The sequence below is a fragment of the Aythya ferina genome (genome assembly GCF_964211825.1).
Source record: "Aythya ferina genome assembly, chromosome: 25".
Classification (NCBI taxonomy): domain Eukaryota; kingdom Metazoa; phylum Chordata; class Aves; order Anseriformes; family Anatidae; genus Aythya; species Aythya ferina.
In genome coordinates, this window is record NC_140323.1 from 3,304,226 (window position 1) to 3,322,447 (window position 18,222).

Below are 18,222 nucleotides of genomic sequence, written 5' to 3' on the forward strand. Positions count from 1 at the left end.
TTTGCAACAACACTGAATAACAAGAGCAGCTCAGGATTCATTTGGGGAAGTGGCCGGGAGCAGATCACGGCCCGTCCTGATGCCAGAAGTCCTTTGCTGCTCTCGCTTGGCCCCTGTCAACGGGGCGATCCTTCGGCCATTCCGAGGCTTGGGAGATGGGGCAGGTTTTTATGCTGTGGCCCTGCCCTTCCCTCTGTGCTCCCCAGGTGCCTCCTGCCCAGGCCCTTGCCCAAAGTCCCCTCAAGGCGTGGTGGCAGAGAGGCCAGGGTCTGTGTGCAGGGAGTCTCCTCTCCATGCCATGCCTCCTGCGGCTCTCCTCCACCACAGCCAGTCCCCTCGTTGTTAATGCCATGACCAGCAGTGAGCCCGTGGGCTGCCTGCCCGCGGTGTGCCAAGGTGGAGGAACCAAACGGAGCCACTGGGCTTTTGCACAGTTTATTGTACGTGGGACAACTGCACAGGGCCCTGGTGCGGGGGCCCATGGGGAAGTCCTGAGGGTTTGCAGGGAAGTGAGGGAAGTGTGGGCGCTGTGTGGTGAGGCCGTGCTTGCTGCACCGGCTCTGAGGCAAGAAGTGGCAACGTGCTTCCCCTGGCAGAGCTGGCGGGTGGGTGGCAGAGCCCAGCCTGGGCTGCGTGGCAGGGTTTGCCAGAAGTGGGCTGCTTGCTGCCCTGAGGAGCCCCAAGAGTTGCCATGCTGGGAGCCCGGGTGGAAAGTGGGCCTCGGTTCGTGGGGGAGGCCGGCCTGGGTTCTCTGGAGCTCACGGGCAACAGCTTGCAGGTTGGGATTTCCCTCTGGACATATCTCCAGGCTTGGAAACAGAGATCCTTTAGGTCCCAGGTGTGGCGTCATCTCCTTTCCTCCTCAGGCAGCTGTCTAGGGCTGCCTTCTGCTGCCCTGCATTTCTGAAAGAAAGAGGGAGGCCAGCGTCCCCTTCTCTGAAGAAAAATGAGGAGCAAGATGACCAGCACCTTATTGATGAAGAATCCTAGGAGGGCCCAAAGGGTGAAGCTCCATAAGCTGTCAAGGAAACAGAAAGGAAAGGGAGCAGATCAGCCCATGGAAGAGAAAAGGCCTTCACCCAGAAGGAGATGCCGTCCTTCATCCTTCCTTCTCAGTATCTGTATCAACGACACAGCCAGTGGGACCGAGCACCCCCTCTGCAAGGCTGCAGATGACACCAAGCTGAGTGGTGCAGTCCATACAGCAGAAGGAAGGGATGCCATCCAAAGGGACCTGGGCAGAAGTGGGCCCACATGAACCTGATGAGGTTCAACTAGTCCAGGTGCAAGGTGCTGCACTTGGGCTGGGGCAATCCTGGACATGAGGACCGGCTGGGAGAAGAACTCACTGAGAGCAGCCCTGGAGCTGTTCAGCATAAGGCTGGACAAGGCCTCGAGCAGCCTGACCTAGCGGGTGGCATCGCTGCCCATGGCAGGGAGGGTTAACAAGATGATCCTTAAGGTCCTTTCCAGCCCAAGTCATTCTGTGATTCTGCAGGAGAATCCCCGTAGAAATGGGGTTTCAAATACACTTCCAAAAGTTGCCTCCTCTTCACAAGACATATTCTAATTTGGCCCCTTCCACACTACAGGAACTTGATAATAACCTTTCGTCACACAACATGGAAATAAGGAAAGGCAAAGAGTGCAGAAAATGAGAGTGACCAGGTAGATTCATTGCCACATGGCAGTGAGAGAGGAGAGAAGGCAGTTCCCAGGAAGCTAGGAGATGATTTCATCTGTCCACTTCTCCCTTTGTAATTAGGCTCTGCGCATGAACTGGAAGAGGAGAGGTCGTCCACTGTAAGGATGCCTGTCCCACCCAGCTCCTCTGTAAGCGGGAGTCTTTGCAATGCCCAGAGGCTGCCTCCCCCAGGAAGACAGGACTGCCATGGACAGGACATCAGTAAGGCTTGTCTGTGTTCAAGCTCAGAGGCTTTCTTTTGGCCTTACTGTGGTTGTGTGCTATTGCCAGGAGGGTTACTCTGAGTGCTGCCTGTAGTGACTGGCAACGATGTTACAGCTGGTCCTGCAATCACAAAGAAGAACAATTACTGGGCTGTTGTGCATCCCCCATCTGAACGTCCCTGCCATTGCTACCATGGGTGTAACTCCGGGCGTGCTGTGACAGCCAACACAGACGAGGCGCCCAGACTGCGACCTGTGTCTTCGGGAGCTCCCGGGAGCAGGCGAAGCAGCAAAAGGATGGAAAGGTGGGAGGGAGAGGCAAGGAGCTGCCGAGGAGCCCTGCTCCATGAACCCAGCCCAGGACGTGGCAGAAGTGCTGGAAGTGCAGGCAGAAAAGCTCCCTGGCAGAGATCTGCAGGTAGCAGGGAGGTGTTGAACAGCCCTGTGCAGAAGCAGACAGAAGCTTGTGCAGACAGAGAGACAGAGATGGAGAGAGTTGGGTTCTTGGTGGTGGGGCACAACGTCAGGAGGGAGAGCAAGCAGGGGAGGCGAGGCCAAAATCTGCCAGCAGGTACTCACGCTTGGCCACAGAGAGCCGGACCTCCATTATCCGGGTGAAACGAATGGTTGGGTAGGGCGTGTAGAGTGCACACCAGTACACGCCGGAGTCCTGTGCCTGCAGCTTCTCCATGGTGATGGTGATGGTCCTTTCCTGGGTGTCATCCTGGATCAAGGCTCTGCCTTTCTGGGCTTTGCTGATACCCAGTGTGTGAGTGATATTTGTGCTCACCACGAGTTCACACCTGCCAGTCTGACCTGGATATCGGCACCAGGCTTTTCTTTCGGAGTGGAAACCCAGGTCATGGTACGGGCACTGCACAGAGAGACTGTCCAACTCCAGCTTGTGAAACTCTGCAGAACAACAAACCCAGTGTCTGACCCGCAATCTGGGGCACGAGGGGATCCATCTCCCAGCACAAGCTTGGCACATGGGCCAGGCTGTGGCCATCAGGCCAGGCAGAGCACTTTGGGCAGGGCCGCAGGGACCTGTGCGCCCCGGGGCCATCAGGGTCTGCAGGGCTCCTTCATCCCGTGCTCTGTGAGCAGCGAAGGCAGTGATCGAGGGGACAAGGGTAGGGGGAAGCCGCTCGCTCTGTGCGGGAGGAGGATGGAGCGGGCCAGCAGTGACGTTGCCTCCTGACAGGACTGGAGTTTGCGTGGGGAAAAGGTACTCACCCTTGAAAACATGCAGGGAGATCCACTTCAGTGGAACATAGATGTCCCTGCCTTTCCTATAAGCACAGAAATATGTGCCTGAATCCTCTACCTGGAGGTCAGTCATGGTGATGGAAAAATTCCTGTGTATGGGGTCATCCTGCATGGTAATGTGCCCCAGTCTAGCCCGTTCAGTGTACGCGTATGTTCTTGTGCCGTTTATTGCCACTTGAAGCTGACATCCTTGATCTCTCCAGCGGCACCAGGACTTCAGTTCCCGGTAATCATCCTCTGCTGGGTAAGGACACAGCACAGAGAGGTTGCTTCCTTCGCGCTGGCTCAGCTCCCCAGGTATTTGGGCTTGGAGACCTGCGAATACCAGAAGTGATGAGGGAGAGGGGAGCTGGTGCAGGGCTGTTGTGGGCTGTGAGCCTGGAGGAGCCAGTTGTGGGGTGTTCTGAACTGGGGCTTCCCTTCCCTTCCCTTCCCTTCCCTTCCCTTCCCTTCCCTTCCCTTCCCTTCCCTTCCCTTCCCTTCCCTTCCCTTCCCTTCCCTTCCCTTCCCTTCCCTTCCCTTCCCTTCCCTTCCCTTCCCTTCCCTTCCCTTCCCTTCCCTTCCCTTCCCTTCCCTTCCCTTCCCTAGTCCCCAGGACTGCTGGTATCGGTGCTCTACCACTGCAGGACCCTGCAGGCAGCAGGACTGGGGACGGGTGTCCCATGGGAAGCCCCAGCCATGCCCAGCCCTCCTCGTACCTGGGAAGCAGAGCGGCAGCAGGAGGACGACTCGCAGCTCCATGGCCTCCCCAACACGCCCCGTTGCAACGCGTCTGCCCGGTGAGCCCTCCTGCCTCCCACTGACGCCACTGGAGGAAGTGCCTGAGGTCTTGCCTTCCCACGGAAGTCCTTCACCACGTTTTGCAAGGCCACCGAATAACAAGAGCAGCTCAGGGTGCGTTAGGGGAAGTGGCCAAGAGCAGAGCACGACCCACCCTGACACCAGGGGCACATTGCTGCTCTCCCTTGGCTGTTGTCACGCTCTGCCCTCATGCCAGTGGCAGCGGGGCACTCCATTGGTATTTCCAAGGCTTGGGAGATGGGGCAGGTCCTTTGCTGTGGCCCTGCCCTTCCGTCCGTGCTCCCCAGGTGCCCCCTGCCCAGGCCCTTGCCCAAAGTCCCCTCAAGGCGTGGTGGCAGAGAGGACAGGCTCTGTGCAGGGAGCCTCCTCTCCATGCCATGCCTCCTGGGGCTCTCCTCCACCACAGCCAGTCCCCTCATGCCCATGCCGTGCCTGGCACTGAGCCCGTGGGCTGCCTGCCTGCAGTGTGCCAAGCTGGAGGAACCAAACGGAGCCACTGGGCTTTTGCACAGTTTATTGGACGTGGAACAACTGCACAGGGCCCTGGTGCGGGGACCCATGGGGAAGTCCTGAGGGTTTGCAGGGAAGTGAGGGAAGTGTGGGCGCTGTGTGGTGAGGCCGTGCTTGCTGCAGCGGCTCTGAGGCAAGACGTGGCGACGTGCTGCCCCTGGCAGAGCTGGCGGGTGGGTGGCAGAGCCCAGCCTGGGCCGCGTGGCAGGGTTTGCCAGGCGTGGGCTGCTTGCTGCCCTGAGGAGCCCCAGGGGGGAAAGCGGGCCTCGGTTCGTGGGGGAGGCCCGCCTGGGTTCTCTGGAGCTCACGGGCAACAGCTTGCAGGTTGGGATTTCCCTCTGGACATATCTCCAGGCTTGGAAACAGAGATCCTTTTTGTCCCAGGTCTGGCGTCAGCTCCTTTCCTCCTCAGGCAGCTGTCCAGGGCTGCCTTCTGCTGCCCTGCATTTCTGAAAGAAAGAGGGAGGCCAGCGTCCCCTTCTCTGAAGAAAAACGAGGAGCAAGATGACCAGCACCTTATTGATGAAGAATCCTAGGAGGGCCCAAAGGGTGAAGCTCCATAAGCTGTCAAGGAAACAGAAAGGAAAGGGAGCAGATCAGTCCATGGAAGAAAAAAGGCCTTCACCCAGAAGGAGATGCTGTCCTTCATCCTTCCTTCTCAGTATCTGTATCAACGACACAGCCAGTGGGACTGAGCACACCCTCTGCAAGGCTGCAGATGACACCAAGCTGGGTGGTGCAGTCCATACAGCAGAAGGAAGGAATGCCATCCAAAGGGACCTGGGCAGGCTGGAGGAGTGGGCCCACATGAACCTGATGAGGTTCAACAAGTCCAGGTGCAAGGTGCTGCACTTGGGCTGGGGCAATCCCGGACATGAGGACCAGCTGGGAGAAGACCTCACTGAGAGCAGCCCTGGGGAGAAGGACTTGGGGTTCAGGTGGGTGAAAAGCTCGACATGAGCCAGCAGTGAGCTTGCAGCCTGGAAGGCCAACTGCATCCTGGGCTGCATCACCACAGGAGCAGAGGAGGGAAGGGATGGTTCCCCTCTGCACTGCCCTGGTGATACTCCACCTGGAGTGCTGCGTCCAGGTCTGGGACCCCCAGCACCAGAAGGATGTGGGGCTGTTAGAGTGGCTCAAGAGGAGGGCCACAAAGATGATCAAGGGACCGGAGCAGCTGTCCTGCAAAGAAAGATTGAGAGCTGACGCTGTTCAGCACACAGAAGAGAAGGCTCTGGGGTGACCTCATTGTGATTTTATGTACTTAGAAGGAGGCTTATAAAAGGGATGGAGAGCACCTTTTGCTCAATCAGATAATGACAGCACAAGGGGGAATGGTTTTAAAAAAAAAAGAGGGGAGATTTCAATTAGAGGTTAGGAGGAAGTTCTTCACTCAGTGTGTGCTGAGGCACTGGAACAGTTTGCCCAGAGAGGTTCTGGATACCCCAGCCCTGGAGGTGTTCAGCATCAGGTTGGACAAGGCCCTGAGCAGCCTGACCTAGCTGGTGGCGTCCCTGCCCATGGGCAATGGAGGGTTAACAAGATGATCCTTAAGGTCCTTTCTAGCCCAAGTCATTCTGTGATTCTGCAGGAGAATCCCCGTAGAAATGGGGTTTCAAATACACTTCCAAAAGTGGCCTCCTCTTCCAAAGACATATTCTAATTTATCCCCTTCCACACTACAAGATCTTGATAATACCCTTTCCTCACACAACATGGAAATAACGAAAGGCAAAGAGTGCAGATAGTGACAGTGACCATGTGGATTCATTTCCACATGGCAGTGAGTGAGGAAAGAAGGCAGTTCCCAGGAAGCTAGGAGATGATTTCATCTGTCCACTTCTCCCTTTGTAATTAGGCTCTGGGCATGAACTGGAAGAGGAGAGGTCGTCCACTGTAAGGATGCCTGTCCCACCCAGCTCCTCTGTAAGCAGGAGTCTTTGCAATGCCCAGAGGCTGCCTCCCCCAGGAAGACAGGACTGCCATGGACAGGACATCAGTAATGCTTGTCTGTGTTCAAGCACATAGGTTTTTCGTGTTTTTGTTGTTGTTGTTGTTGTTTGTTGGTTTTGTTTTTTTTTTTTGCCTTACCCTGCTTGTATGCTGTTGCCAGGAAGATAATTTTGACTGGTGCCTGACAACGATGTTACAGCTGGTCCTGCAATCACAAAGAAGAAGAGAAGAACAATTACTGGGCTGTTGTGCATCCGCCATCTGAGTGTCCCTGCCATTGCTACCATGGGTGTAACTCTGGGCGTGCTGTGACAGCCAACACAGACGAGGCGCCCAGACTGCAACTCATGTCTTCGGGAGCTCCCGGGAGCAGGTGAAGCAGCAGAAGGATGGAAAGGTGTGAGGGAGAGGCAAGGAGCTGCCGAGGAGCCCTGCTCCATGAACCCAGCCCAAGACATGGCAGAAGTGCTGGAAGTGCAGGCAGAAAAGCTCCCTGGCAGAGATCTGCAGGTAGCAGGGAGGTGTTGAACAGCCCTGTGCAGAAGCAGACAGAAGCTTGGAAGAAGCAAGCAAAGAGCATTGTCTGTGAAAGACTGGGCTGTGGGAATCACTTTGAGGACTGGTTCTGTGCACCAGGGGAGCTTGTGCTGCAGGAATTTGCTTGCCTAGAGTGTATTCAGTCCCTCCTGACAGGATTTTCACCTAGAGCATTAGGCCATCCCCTCTGGGCTTCTGGATTGCCATATCCCTTAGGTGCTGCTCTGCCAAATTCCTGACAGGCCACAGCATGGTGCTGGTTTGCTGCAATCAGGTGCCTAATAGTATCACTTACTGTTCAAAGGTAACCCTGAAAGAAAATCTAGCGGTAAGATAATCTTCAACATACAGGTCTAGGTCTGTGTTGCTATGAAATAGCCTTTGAAAGCTGAGGGATGAGTTGCCTTAGAGGAACAGAAGTGGTATCATGAGCATGAGTGACAGAAACACCTCCGTGCAGATGACTGTAGCTTCCCTCACAGAAGGGAAACAACACGGCACAGCTGTGTGGTCAGTTCAGACCCCTGTTGCTATTGTATGGCATGGAGACTGTGAGAAAGTAAAATTGTGTGTGGTTTGGGCAGGGAAAAACCGGGAGGTGTGTGAAGCTGGGCAGCACAGAGGCTTCTTAGGGAATTGGCGAGTAGGAATGTGAGTGTACAGTGTACAACCAGCCCCGGGTCCCTGCAGGCCAGTGCTCACCCTCAGCCACTGTTGGAGCCCTAGGTTAGCCGTGTGGGAAGCAGCTGTATTGAGGGCCCCATCTGTGGGAGCTTTGGGGAACCTCCCTGAGCCTCTGCTCAGAGCTGTCAGGGCTCGAAGGGCTGGGGCTTTGGATCCACAGGGCGCCAGGGCAACCAAAATCATGTCCACCAGACAGACAGAGAGACAGAGATGGAGAGAGGGTCAAGTTCTCAGTAGTGGAGCAGCAGTCAGGAGGGAGAGCAAGCAAGGGAGGCGAGGCCAAAATCTGCCAGCAGGTACTCACGCTTGGCCACAGAGAGCCGGACCTCCATTATCCGGGTGAAATTAATGGTTGCGTTGGGCGTGTAGAGTGCACACCAGTACATGCCGGAATCCTGTGCCTGCAGCTTCTCCATGGTGATGGTGACGGTCCTTTTCCAGGGGTCATCCTGGATCCAGGCTCTGCCTTCCTTGCCTTTGCTGATACCCCATGTGTAAGTGGTATCTGTTCTCACCACGAGTTCACACCTGTCAGTCTGACCTACAGCTCGGCACCAGGCTTTTCTTACAGAGCGGTAACCCAGGTCATGGTACAGGCACTGCACAGAGAGACTGTCCAACTCCAGCTTGTGGAACTCTGCAGAACAACAAACCTGGTGTCTGACCCGCAATCTGGAGCACAAGGCCATCCATCTCCTGCCATGATCCAGGCACCTGGGCCAGGCTGTGGCCGTCAGCTCAGGCAGGGCACTTTGGGCAGGGCCGCAGGGAGCCGTGCGCCTCAGGGCCAGTGGGGTCTGTGGGGCTCCTTCACCCCGTGCTCTGCAAGCAGGGAAGGCGCCGAGCGAGGGGATGAGGGTGGGGGCTGATGGATGGGGTCAGGGGAAGCCGCTTACAGTGTACAGGAGGAGGATGGAGCGGGGCAGCAGTGACGTTGCCTCCTGACAGGACAGGAGTTTGCGTGGGAAAAAAGGTACTCACCCTTGAAAACAGTCAGTGAGATCCACTTCAGTGGAACATAGCTTTCGAAGTCTTGCCTATAAGCACAGAAATATGTGCCTGAATCCTCTACCTGGAGGTCATTCATGGTGATGGAAAAATTCCTGTGTATGGGGTCATCCTGCATGGTAAAGTGCCTCTGTCTGGCCTGGTATGTGTAGAACTGTGTTCTTGTGCCGCTTGTTGCCACTTGAAGCTGACATCCTTGATCTGTCCAGCGGCACCAGGACTTCAGTTCCTGGTGCTTACCCTCTGCTGGGTAATGACACAGCACAGAGAGGTGGCTTCCTTCGCGCTGGCTCAGCTTCTGAATTGTTTGGGCTTGGAGACCTGCGAATATGAGAAGTGGTGAGGAAAAAGGGAGCTGGTGCAGGGCTGTCATGGGCTGTGAGCCTGGAGGAGCCAGGTGTGGGATGGTCTGAAGTGGGGCTTGTCCTTCCCTTCCCTTCCCTTCCCTTCCCTTCCCTTCCCTTCCCTTCCCTTCCCTTCCCTTCCCTTCCCTTCCCTTCCCTTCCCTTCCCTTCCCTTCCCTTCCCTTCCCTTCCCTTCCCTTCCCTTCCCTTCCCTTCCCTTCCCTTCCCTTCCCTTCCCTTCCCTTCCCTTCCCTTCCCTTCCCCAGCCCCCAGGACAGCCAGTATCGGTATCGCTGTCCCACCACTGCAGGGCCCTGCAGGCAGCAGGACTGGGGACGGGTGTCCCATGGGAAGCCCCAGCCATGCCCAGCCCTCCTCGTACCTGGGAAGCAGAGCGGCAGCAGGAGGACGACTCGCAGCTCCATGGCCTCCCCAACGCGCCCCGTTGCAACGCGTCTGCCCAGTGAGCCCTCCTGCCTCCCACTGACGCCACTGGAGGAAGTGCCCGAGGTCTTGCCTTTCCACGGAAGTCCTTCACCATGTTTTGCAACAACACTGAATAACAAGAGCAGCTCAGGATTCATTTGGGGAAGTGGCCGGGAGCAGAGCACGGCCCGTCCTGACGCCAGAGGCCCTTTGCTGCTCTCGCTTGGCCCCTGTCAATGTGGTGCTCCTTCTTGCCGTTCCTGGGCTTGGGAGATGGGGCAGGTCCTTTGCTGTGGCCCTTCCCTTCCCTCTGTGCTCCCCAGGTGCCCCCTGCCCAGGCCCTTGCCCAAAGTCCCCTCAAGGCGTGGTGGCAGAGAGGCCAGGCTCTGTGTGCAGGGAGCCTCCTCTCCATGCCATGCCTCCTGGGGCTCTCCTCCACCACAGCCAGTCCCCTCGTTGTCCATGACATGCCCAGCACCAAGCCTGTGGGCTGCCTGCCCGCAGTGTGCCAAGCTGGAGGAACCAAACGGAGCCACTGGGCTTTTGCACAGTTTATTGTACGTGGGACAACTGCACAGGGCCCTGGTGCGGGGGCCCATGGGGAAGTCCTGAGGGTTTGCAGGGAAGTGAGGGAAGTGTGGGCGCTGTGTGGTGAGGCCGTGCTTGCTGCAGCGGCTCTGAGGCAAGAAGTGGTGACCTGCTGCCCCTGGCAGAGCTGGCGGGTGGGTGGCAGAGCCCAGCCTGGGCCGCGTGGCAGGGTTTGCCAGGCGTGGGCTGCTTGCTGCCCTGAGGAGCCCCAGGGGGGAAAGCAGGCCTCGGTTCGTAGAGGAGGCCGGCCTGGGTTCTCTGGAGCTCACGGGCAACAGCTTGCAGGTTGGGATTTCCCTCGGGACATGTCTCCAGGCTTGGAAACAGAGATCCTTTAGGTCCCAGGTGTGGCGTCAGCTCCTTTTCTCCTCAGGCAGCTGTCCAGGGCTGCCTTCTGCTGCCCTGCGTTTCTGAAAGAAAGAGGGAGGCAGGCTCCTCAGTGACATCGGCCCATGGAGAGAAGCGTATGGAGGAGGGCTGCTCATGCTTTCTGGAGCATTAAGTGACCGCATCACACCTCTCGCTCCCCAGTTGGGAGCCGTGGACAAATAGCACGTGCAAGTGCCACCCTGGGGCTTCTCTGCAGCCCTGGTGTGCTTTTGCCATTGCGGGTGTGTGGTTACCTCTTTTCTGTAGCGTCCGCTTCTCTGAAGAAAAACGAGGAGCAAGATGACCAGCACCTTATTGATGAAGAATCCTAGGAGGGCCTGAAGGGTGAAGCTCCATAAGCTGTCAAGGAAACAGAAAGGAAAGGGAGCAGATCAGCCCATGGAAGAGAAAAGGCCTTCACCCAGAAGGAGATGCTGTCCTTCATCCTTCCTTCTCAGCATCTGTATCAACGACACAGCCAGTGGGACCGAGCACCCCCTCTGCAAGGCTGCAGATGACACCAAGCTGAGTGGTGCAGTCCATACAGCAGAAGGAAGGGATGCCATCCAAAGGGACCTTGGCAGAAGTGGGCCCACGTGAACCTGATGAGGTTCAACAAGTCCAGGTGCAAGGTGCTGCACTTGGGCTGGGGCAATCCCGGACATGAGGACTGGCTGGGAGAAGAACTCACTGAGAGCAGCCCTGGGGAGAAGGACTTGGGGTTCAGGTGGGTGAAAAGCTCGACATGAGCCAGCAGTGAGCTTGCAGCCTGGAAGGCCAACTGCATCCTGGGCTGCATCACCACAGGAGCAGAGGAGGGAGGGGATGGTTCCCCTCTGCACTGCCCTGGTGATACTCCACCTGGAGTGCTGCGTCCAGGTCTGGGCCCCCCAGCACCAGAAGGATGTGGGGCTATTAGAGTGGCTCAAGTGGAGGGCCACAAAGATGATCAAGGGGCTGGAGCAGCTGTCCTGCAAAGAAAGATTGAGAGCTGACGCTGTTCAGCACACAGAAGAGAAGGCTCTGGGGTGACCTCATTGTGATTTTATGTACTTAGAAGGAGGCTTATAAAAGGGATGGAGAGCACCTTTTGCTCCATCAGAGAATGACAGGACAAGAGGGGACGGTTTTAAACAAAAAGAGGGAAGATTTCAATTAGAGGTTAGGAGGAAGTTCTTCACTCAGTGGGTGCTGAGGCATTGGAACAGCTTGACCAGAGAGGTTCTGGATGCCCCATTCTTGGAGGTGTTCAGCATCAGGTTGGACAAGGCCCCGAGCAGCCTGACCTAGTGGGTGGCGTCCCTGCCCATGGCAGGGAGGGTTAACAAGATGTTCCTTAAGGTCCTTTCCAGCCCAAGTCATTCTATGGTTCTGCAGGAGAATCTCCATGAAATGGGGTTTCAAATACACTTCCAAAATCAGCCTCCTCTTCCCAAAACGTATTCTCATTTGTTCCCTTCCACACTATGAGAGCTCGAGCCCACCCCAGAAAACGAAGTGTTTATACAGTGCTGTGAAGGAGATGTCTCCCTGCCCATAGGAAAACCATAGAAGAAAAGAACTAGAAATTATCCTTTCCTCACAAAACACAGAATAAAGGAAAGGCAAAGAGTGTAGAAAATGAGAGTGAACAGGTGGATTCATTGCCACATGGCAGTGAGAGAGGAGAGAAGGCAGTTGCCAGGAAGCTAGGAGATGATTTCATCTGTCCACTTCTCCCTTTGTAATTAGGCTCTGTGCATGAACTGGAAGAGGAGAGGTCGTCCACTGTAAGGACGCCTGTCCCACCCAGCTCCTCTGTAAGCAGGAGTCTTTGCAATGCCCAGAGGCTGCCTCCCCCAGGAAGACAGGACTGCCATGGACAGGACATCAGTAACGCTTCTCTGTGTTCAAGCTCAGAGACTTTCTTTTGGCCTTACTGTGGTTGTGTGCTGTTGCCAGGAGGGTAATTTTGACTGGTGCCTGTAGTGACTGACAACGTTGTTGCAGCTGGTCCTGCAATCACAAAGAAGAGAAGAAAAATTACTGGGCTGTTGTGCATCCCCCATCTGAACGTCGCTGCCATTGCTACCATGGGTGTAACTCTGGGCGTGCTTTCACAGACAACATAGATGAGGCACCCAGGCTGTGCCCCATTATCTTCGGGAGCTCCCGGGAGCAGGCGAAACAGCAGAAGGATGGAAAGGTGGGAGGGAGAGGCAAGGAGCTGCCGAGGAGCCCTGCTCCATGAACCCAGCCCAGGACGTGGCAGAAGTGCTGGAAGTGCAGGCAGAAAAGCTCCCTGGCAGAGATCTGCAGGTAGCAGGGAGGTGTTGAACAGCCCTGTGCAGAAGCAGACAGAAACTTGTGCAGACAGAGAGCAGACATGGAGAGAGGGTCGGGTTCTTGGTGGTGGGGCATAGGTCAGGAGGGAGAGCAAGCAGGGGAGGCGAGGCCAAAATCTGCCAGCAGGTACTTACGCTTAGAAACAGAGAGCCGGACCTCCATTATCCGGGTGAATATTGGAGGTGTCTGGGGCATGTAGAGTGCACACCAGTACATCCCGGAGTCCTGTGCCTGCAGCTTCTCCATGGTGATCGTGATGGTCCTTTCCTGGGTGTCATCCTGGATCGAGGCTCTGCCTTTCTGGGATTTGCTGATACCCCGTGTGTAATTGGTATCTGTGCTCACCACGAGATCATATGTGCCAGTCTGACCTGCATATCGGCACCAGGCTTTTCTTTCGGAGTGGAAACCCAGGTCATGGTACGGGCACTGCACAGAGAGACTGTCCAACTCCAGCTTGTGGAACTCTGCAGAACAAACCTGGTGTCTGACCCGCAATCTGGGGCATGAGGGGATCCATCTCCCGGCATGATCCAGGCACCTGGGCCAGGCTGCGGCCGTCAGCCCGGGCAGGGCACTTTGGGCAGGGCCGCAGGGAGCCGTGCGCCTTGGGGCCAGTGGGGTCTGCAGGGCTCCATCACCCCGTGCTCTGCAAGCAGGGAAGGCAGCGAGCGAGTGGACGAGGGTGAGGGCTGATGGATGGGGTAGGGAAAAGTCGCTTGCTGTGTGCGGGAGGAGGATGGAGCGGGGCAGCAGTGACGCTGCCTCCTGACAGGACAGGAGTTTGCGTGGGGAAAAGGTACTCACCCTTGAAAACATTCAGCGATATCCTCTTCAGTAAAACATAACTTTGACTGTAAGCACAGTAATATGTGCCTGAATCTTCTACCTGGAGGTCAGTCATGGTGATGGAAAAATTCCTGTTTATGGGGTCACCCTGTATGGTAATGTGCCCCTCTCTAGCCCGTTCTGTGTATATGTATGTTCTTGTGCCGTTTATTTCCACTTGAGGCTGACATCGTTCATCTGTCCAGCGGCACCAGGACTTCAGTTCCCGGTACTCATCCTCTGCTAGGTAAGGACACAGCACAGAGAGGTTGCTTCCTTCGCGCTGGCTCAGCTCCCCAGGTATTTGGGCTTGGAGACCTGTGAATATGAGAAGTGGTGAGGGAGAGGGGAGCTGGTGCAGGGCTGTTGTGGGCTGTGAGCCTGGAGGAGCCAGGTGTGGGGTGTTCTGAAGTGGGGCTTGTCTTTCCCTTCCCTTCCCTTCCCTTCCCTTCCCTTCCCTTCCCTTCCCTTCCCTTCCCTTCCCTTCCCTTCCCTTCCCTTCCCTTCCCTTCCCTTCCCTTCCCTTCCCTTCCCTTCCCTTCCCTTCCCTTCCCTTCCCTTCCCTTCCCTTCCCTTCCCTTCCCTTCCCTTCCCTTCCCTTCCCTTCCCTTCCCTTCCCCAGCCCCCAGGACAGCCGGTATCGGTGCTCTACCACTGCAGGGCCCTGCAGGCAGCAGGACTGGGGACGGGTGTCCCATGGGAAGCCCCAGCCATGCCCAGCCCTCCTCGTACCTGGGAAGCAGAGCGGCAGCAGGAGGACGACTCGCAGCTCCATGGCCTCCCCAATGCGCCCCATTGCAACGCGTCTGCCCGGTGAGCCCTCCTGCCTCCCACTGACAACGCTGGAGGAAGTGCCCGAGGTCTTGCCTTTCCTCGGAAGTCCTTTACCATGTTTTGCAACAACACTGAATAACAAGAGCAGCTCAGGATTCATTTGGGGAAGTGGCCGGGAGCAGAGCATGGCCCGTCCTGATGCCAGAGGCCCTTTGTTGCTCTCGCTTGGCCCCTGTCAACAGAGCACTCCTTCAGCTGTTCCAGGGCTTGGGAGATGGGGCAGGTCCTTTGCTGTGGCCCTGCCCTTCCCTCTGTGCTCCCCAGGTGCCCCCTGCCCAGGCCCTTGCCCAAAGTCCCCTCAAGGCGTGGTGGCAGAGAGGTCATGGCTCTGTGGGGAACCTTGTGGGTTTCTTTTTCCACATGTGGTGAAATAACAGAGTTCCTTTTCTTTTCTATTTTCCTCTTTCTACGTCAAGATTTTTTTCCTTGCCCTATAATGTTACAGCTTCTTAGTGTCTTTTTATTATTATTATTATTTTATTGTTTTTTGTTTTTTATGAAGAACTTTAGCAAGCAGTTTTGCAACTGTGAGATAAGCTAGGTTATATTTTTCCGCTCTTACTTGCTTTGCTGATAAAGAAAAGGGATTCTTTTGTCACTTAGGGCAAAAGTGGACATTGCCTGGCAGAATCTGTCCTTTCCTACTCTTTGGTGCTTGGACTGGCCCATGCTGCCCCTTTTACCTGGCAGTGAGGGACAGCTCACCTGTTTTGTTTTATTTGTTCATTACTGACAGCTGTTTCAGTGGAGTTAAAGGAGTCTTCAGAAAAGCAGTAGCAAAAGACGTTTGGTGTTTCACCTCCAAGTAAAATGCATTCGGAGGAAAGACTGACCTTGTTGGTGACAGAAAACAAAGTGGAACGGTGTGGACAGTCAAGTGTGCAGCTGCTGAGGTGGCGTACTGACAGTGAGGTCTCTATAGGCGAGGCTGAAGTGATTTTAAGTACAGGGGAAACAGTGGAAATATTGAAATAAGCCATACAAAGCAACTCCTGGCATGGCTGACGCTCAGCTGGGTGTGAAAATGGACAGCTAACCATGGCCTCCTGGATCTGCATGTCCTTTTGATTCCCAGTATGATTCAGGAACTGGAGATGATATGGCGAGGGAGCTGGGGTTCAGGAGCAGCTGAACTGTGAGTATAAAGAGGAGAAAATGGGTGGAGGAGGTGGGGCATGAAGTGAGTTCTTCTACTAGGAAAGCGAGGAGAAAGGAGTTTCTCCAATTAAAAAAAAAAAAAAATGCATTCACTTATGGAAACAGCCAGCTTAATTTCCTTTATTCAGGAGAGCTGAGAATGATCACAAATGAAAATGATCGCTAGTATTCTCCACTGTCTTGTACTGTGACACTGTGAACTTTTTGATGGTGATGTTGAGAACTCCCTTCTGGATGTTATCATTTATGGTGTGTCTTCCTTTTTCAGTGTTATTCTCAGAGGTGCTAGTCATCTTTCCTGTACTGACCAGGACACTCGGCAGAGACAGTCTCCATCTCCCTGGTTGCATATCCTTGGGTTTCTGGATAAGGTCAAACCACTTAGTAATGTCCAGGTAAAACATCCAATTGCACCGGTTTCCCACTATTAGAATAAGCACAATATTGTAAGCCAGTTCACAGACCTTTTTGGCTAGCTATGGGAGGGTCGAATTGACCTGGGATACTAAGTAAAAGAAATTCCAAATATTTTGGTCTCTTGCAAAAAAAGTTTAGAATAATAAAACTATGCCTCCAAATAAATCAGAGCACATTGCAACAGAAACCTGTGGAGTCTGTACTCTGAGTTAGACAGCTAAGTTGGTGATCAGAGATAAACAGCCAAGACAGAGAAAGATCTGGGTCACCTTATATATAGAAATGATTAAAACAACTTTTTGGAAAGGAAAGGACAGGGATGATAATGCAGGAGTGTATAAAATTGGGAATAGCATGGAAAGAGCACAGGAGCAATAATTCATTGTCTTACAAGAAACAAGTCACTAGCTAGAATACAAGGAAAAAAGGAAAATTTCCATGCATGCATAAAGTGTGGAGCTCACTGCCACAGGATGTTCACGTACCAAAAGTTTTTATGTGCTAGCAGAACAAATGGAAGAATTAAAGAGATAAAAGAATTTAGTCGTTGCTCTTGTAATAAAAATGCCCTCTGCAGGGAATTGCTGCAGGCTAGGAGAGTATTCTGGACAACTGTTTCTTCATGCCTCTCTGTTTTTATACTCTTTCTTAACTAATTATCTGCTTTAGCCAGTGTTGGAGACCTTTGATCTGACCTACTATGGCTATTGTGATTCTTAGTAACCTGGGAGAGGGTACTACAAACCACTGAAAAGCAGAAAGAAATGAGGTAGAAATCTACAAAATGCCTTCAACAAAATGGCTTCAACCCTGTGGAGGTATGGGGAGGAGGAAGATGTGGTGGGGTGCAGTGCAGCCTGTGTTTGTGCAGCCACTGGACAGAGCTAATGGAGGGAATTCAGCTCTTCCACAGCCATCTCTGCCTCGGGTGGCTGCCTTGGGAAGCACAAGCAGTGGCAGGGTTTACTTGTCTTGCACTTACTCTCATTCTAGCTGTTGCAGGGACAGAGCAGAGGGACAGTCCTGCTGCTGCTCCCCAGACATCTTGTGCTTGCCACAGTGGGAAGCATTGCTCCAGTCGGTGTGGCCTGGCAGATTCCTTCCCCCTGAAATCACCGTGCCTTTCTCTGCCCTTCAAGACAGTGACAATAACAAAATAAAGTGGCAGTAAATTCCTCTGCCTTCCCACCACCATCAGATGTGCTCACAGCGGTCTCCCCTGGGCCAGTACCTGCCTGCCTTGCTCTACCAGAGCAGTGCAGAGAGACTGTACTGACACCCTGGCTGCAAATAACTTCTAATTATATGAATAAGCAGCTTATTAACAATACATTTTGGCTAATCATTTTGTGCTAGATATCTCCGCATTGTCTTTTCCCCAAATCCCTCTCTCATCAGGCGCTTGATGCTCAGTAACAAGAAGGAGGAATGCACTGGTTCTCTTATGAACGAATCCCAAGAGCCTGCAATTAGTTCAGTTTCTGCAACTGGTTGCCTGCAAAGTGAGCCAAGAACTATGCCGCAGTGCTGCAAGAAAGGCTGAGGCACTGCATCCACGTTTGCCATGCCTAGTGGAGGTCCTGCCTTGGAGAAGAGGAGCTCTCAGGAGCAGAACAGGTCGTGAGATGTCTGTGCAGGACCCAACGTGCCGGGAGCAGCAAAGAAGCAATGGTGGTGGTCCTCTTGCTGTGTCTCTGACAGAGGATCAGTATGGATTTTAATTACAGCAGCGCAGTAAAGGATGCGGATGGGATCTCAGGAGGTCACTTAATCCACCCCAGTGACACACAGTAGGATCACCTCCTCCTGTGCTGTGTCTGAGGATCTGTTTAACCAGTCCAGGTTGCAGCATTCTCCTGGTGACCTGTTCAGTGCTGCACCATCCTGACGTGAAAGCTTTCCCTCCCACCTGAGCCTCCCTGCTCTTAAACGCCTCTCTCCTTTCTGTGACGTGGAGAACAGATGCTTCCCTTTCTCCTGCTTTGCAGGCTCCTGCACAGCCTTTCCACCCCAGACTAACCATCCCCAATCCTTTTAATTTCCCCTCCCAGGCCGTGTTTCTGACAGCTTGAATCCTTTTACCTCTCCAAACTAAATCATCAATCCGCCTCTCTGCCGACTTACTGAACATCCCCAAAGCCCCCAAACTTTCCTCCGAGCTTGCGCATCCCCTCGGGGATGCAGCCTTGCCCTTCTCTCCCCTTCCACAGAAACCCTCCCTCCTCGCTGCCCTTCCTCATGGCCACAAAACCCCGGAGTCGCC

General features: G+C 54.5%; 2 protein-coding genes and 1 long non-coding RNA gene across 5 annotated transcripts; 1 reads left to right on the forward strand and 2 right to left on the reverse strand.

Moving 5' to 3' along the window:
* Positions 1–696: 696 nt before the first annotated feature.
* LOC311423782 (polymeric immunoglobulin receptor-like) lies at positions 697–14,379 on the reverse strand. 3 transcript variants are annotated; one of them, XM_084498209.1, is made up of 6 exons: positions 14,283–14,379; positions 13,530–13,868; positions 12,857–13,189; positions 12,317–12,392; positions 10,652–10,757; positions 9,977–10,438 (listed from the first exon to the last, which is right to left on the reverse strand). In XM_084498209.1, exons 1-6 carry the CDS (start codon positions 14,344–14,346, stop codon positions 10,382–10,384), a joined length of 975 nt encoding a protein of 324 aa, XP_084354335.1. In that variant the 5' UTR covers positions 14,347–14,379; the 3' UTR covers positions 9,977–10,381. The 3 variants fall into 3 exon arrangements, with proteins under 3 accessions (XP_084354336.1, XP_084354337.1, XP_084354335.1); XM_084498210.1 differs by lacking the exons at positions 9,977–10,438; positions 10,652–10,757; positions 12,317–12,392; ... (1 more) ...; positions 13,530–13,868; positions 14,283–14,379 and adding exons at positions 697–1,018; positions 1,954–2,029; positions 2,488–2,820; positions 3,145–3,492; positions 3,876–3,975; XM_084498211.1 differs by lacking the exons at positions 9,977–10,438; positions 10,652–10,757; positions 12,317–12,392; positions 12,857–13,189 and adding an exon at positions 2,048–2,820 and having other exon boundaries at positions 14,283–14,372.
* LOC311423784 (polymeric immunoglobulin receptor-like) lies at positions 4,476–9,511 on the reverse strand. Its single transcript, XM_084498213.1, has 5 exons — positions 9,397–9,511; positions 8,644–8,991; positions 7,967–8,299; positions 6,580–6,646; positions 4,476–5,052 (listed from the first exon to the last, which is right to left on the reverse strand). The coding sequence occupies exons 1-5, from the start codon at positions 9,437–9,439 to the stop codon at positions 4,881–4,883; spliced, it is 963 nt and encodes a 320-aa protein (XP_084354339.1). The 5' UTR covers positions 9,440–9,511; the 3' UTR covers positions 4,476–4,880.
* A 784-nt stretch (positions 14,380–15,163) lies between the features above and the next one.
* LOC311423760 lies at positions 15,164–18,007 on the forward strand. Its single transcript, XR_014685848.1, has 3 exons — positions 15,164–15,519; positions 15,811–15,937; positions 16,953–18,007. It is a non-coding gene; the product is annotated as an uncharacterized lncRNA (long non-coding RNA).
* The last annotated feature ends 215 nt before the right edge of the window (positions 18,008–18,222 follow it).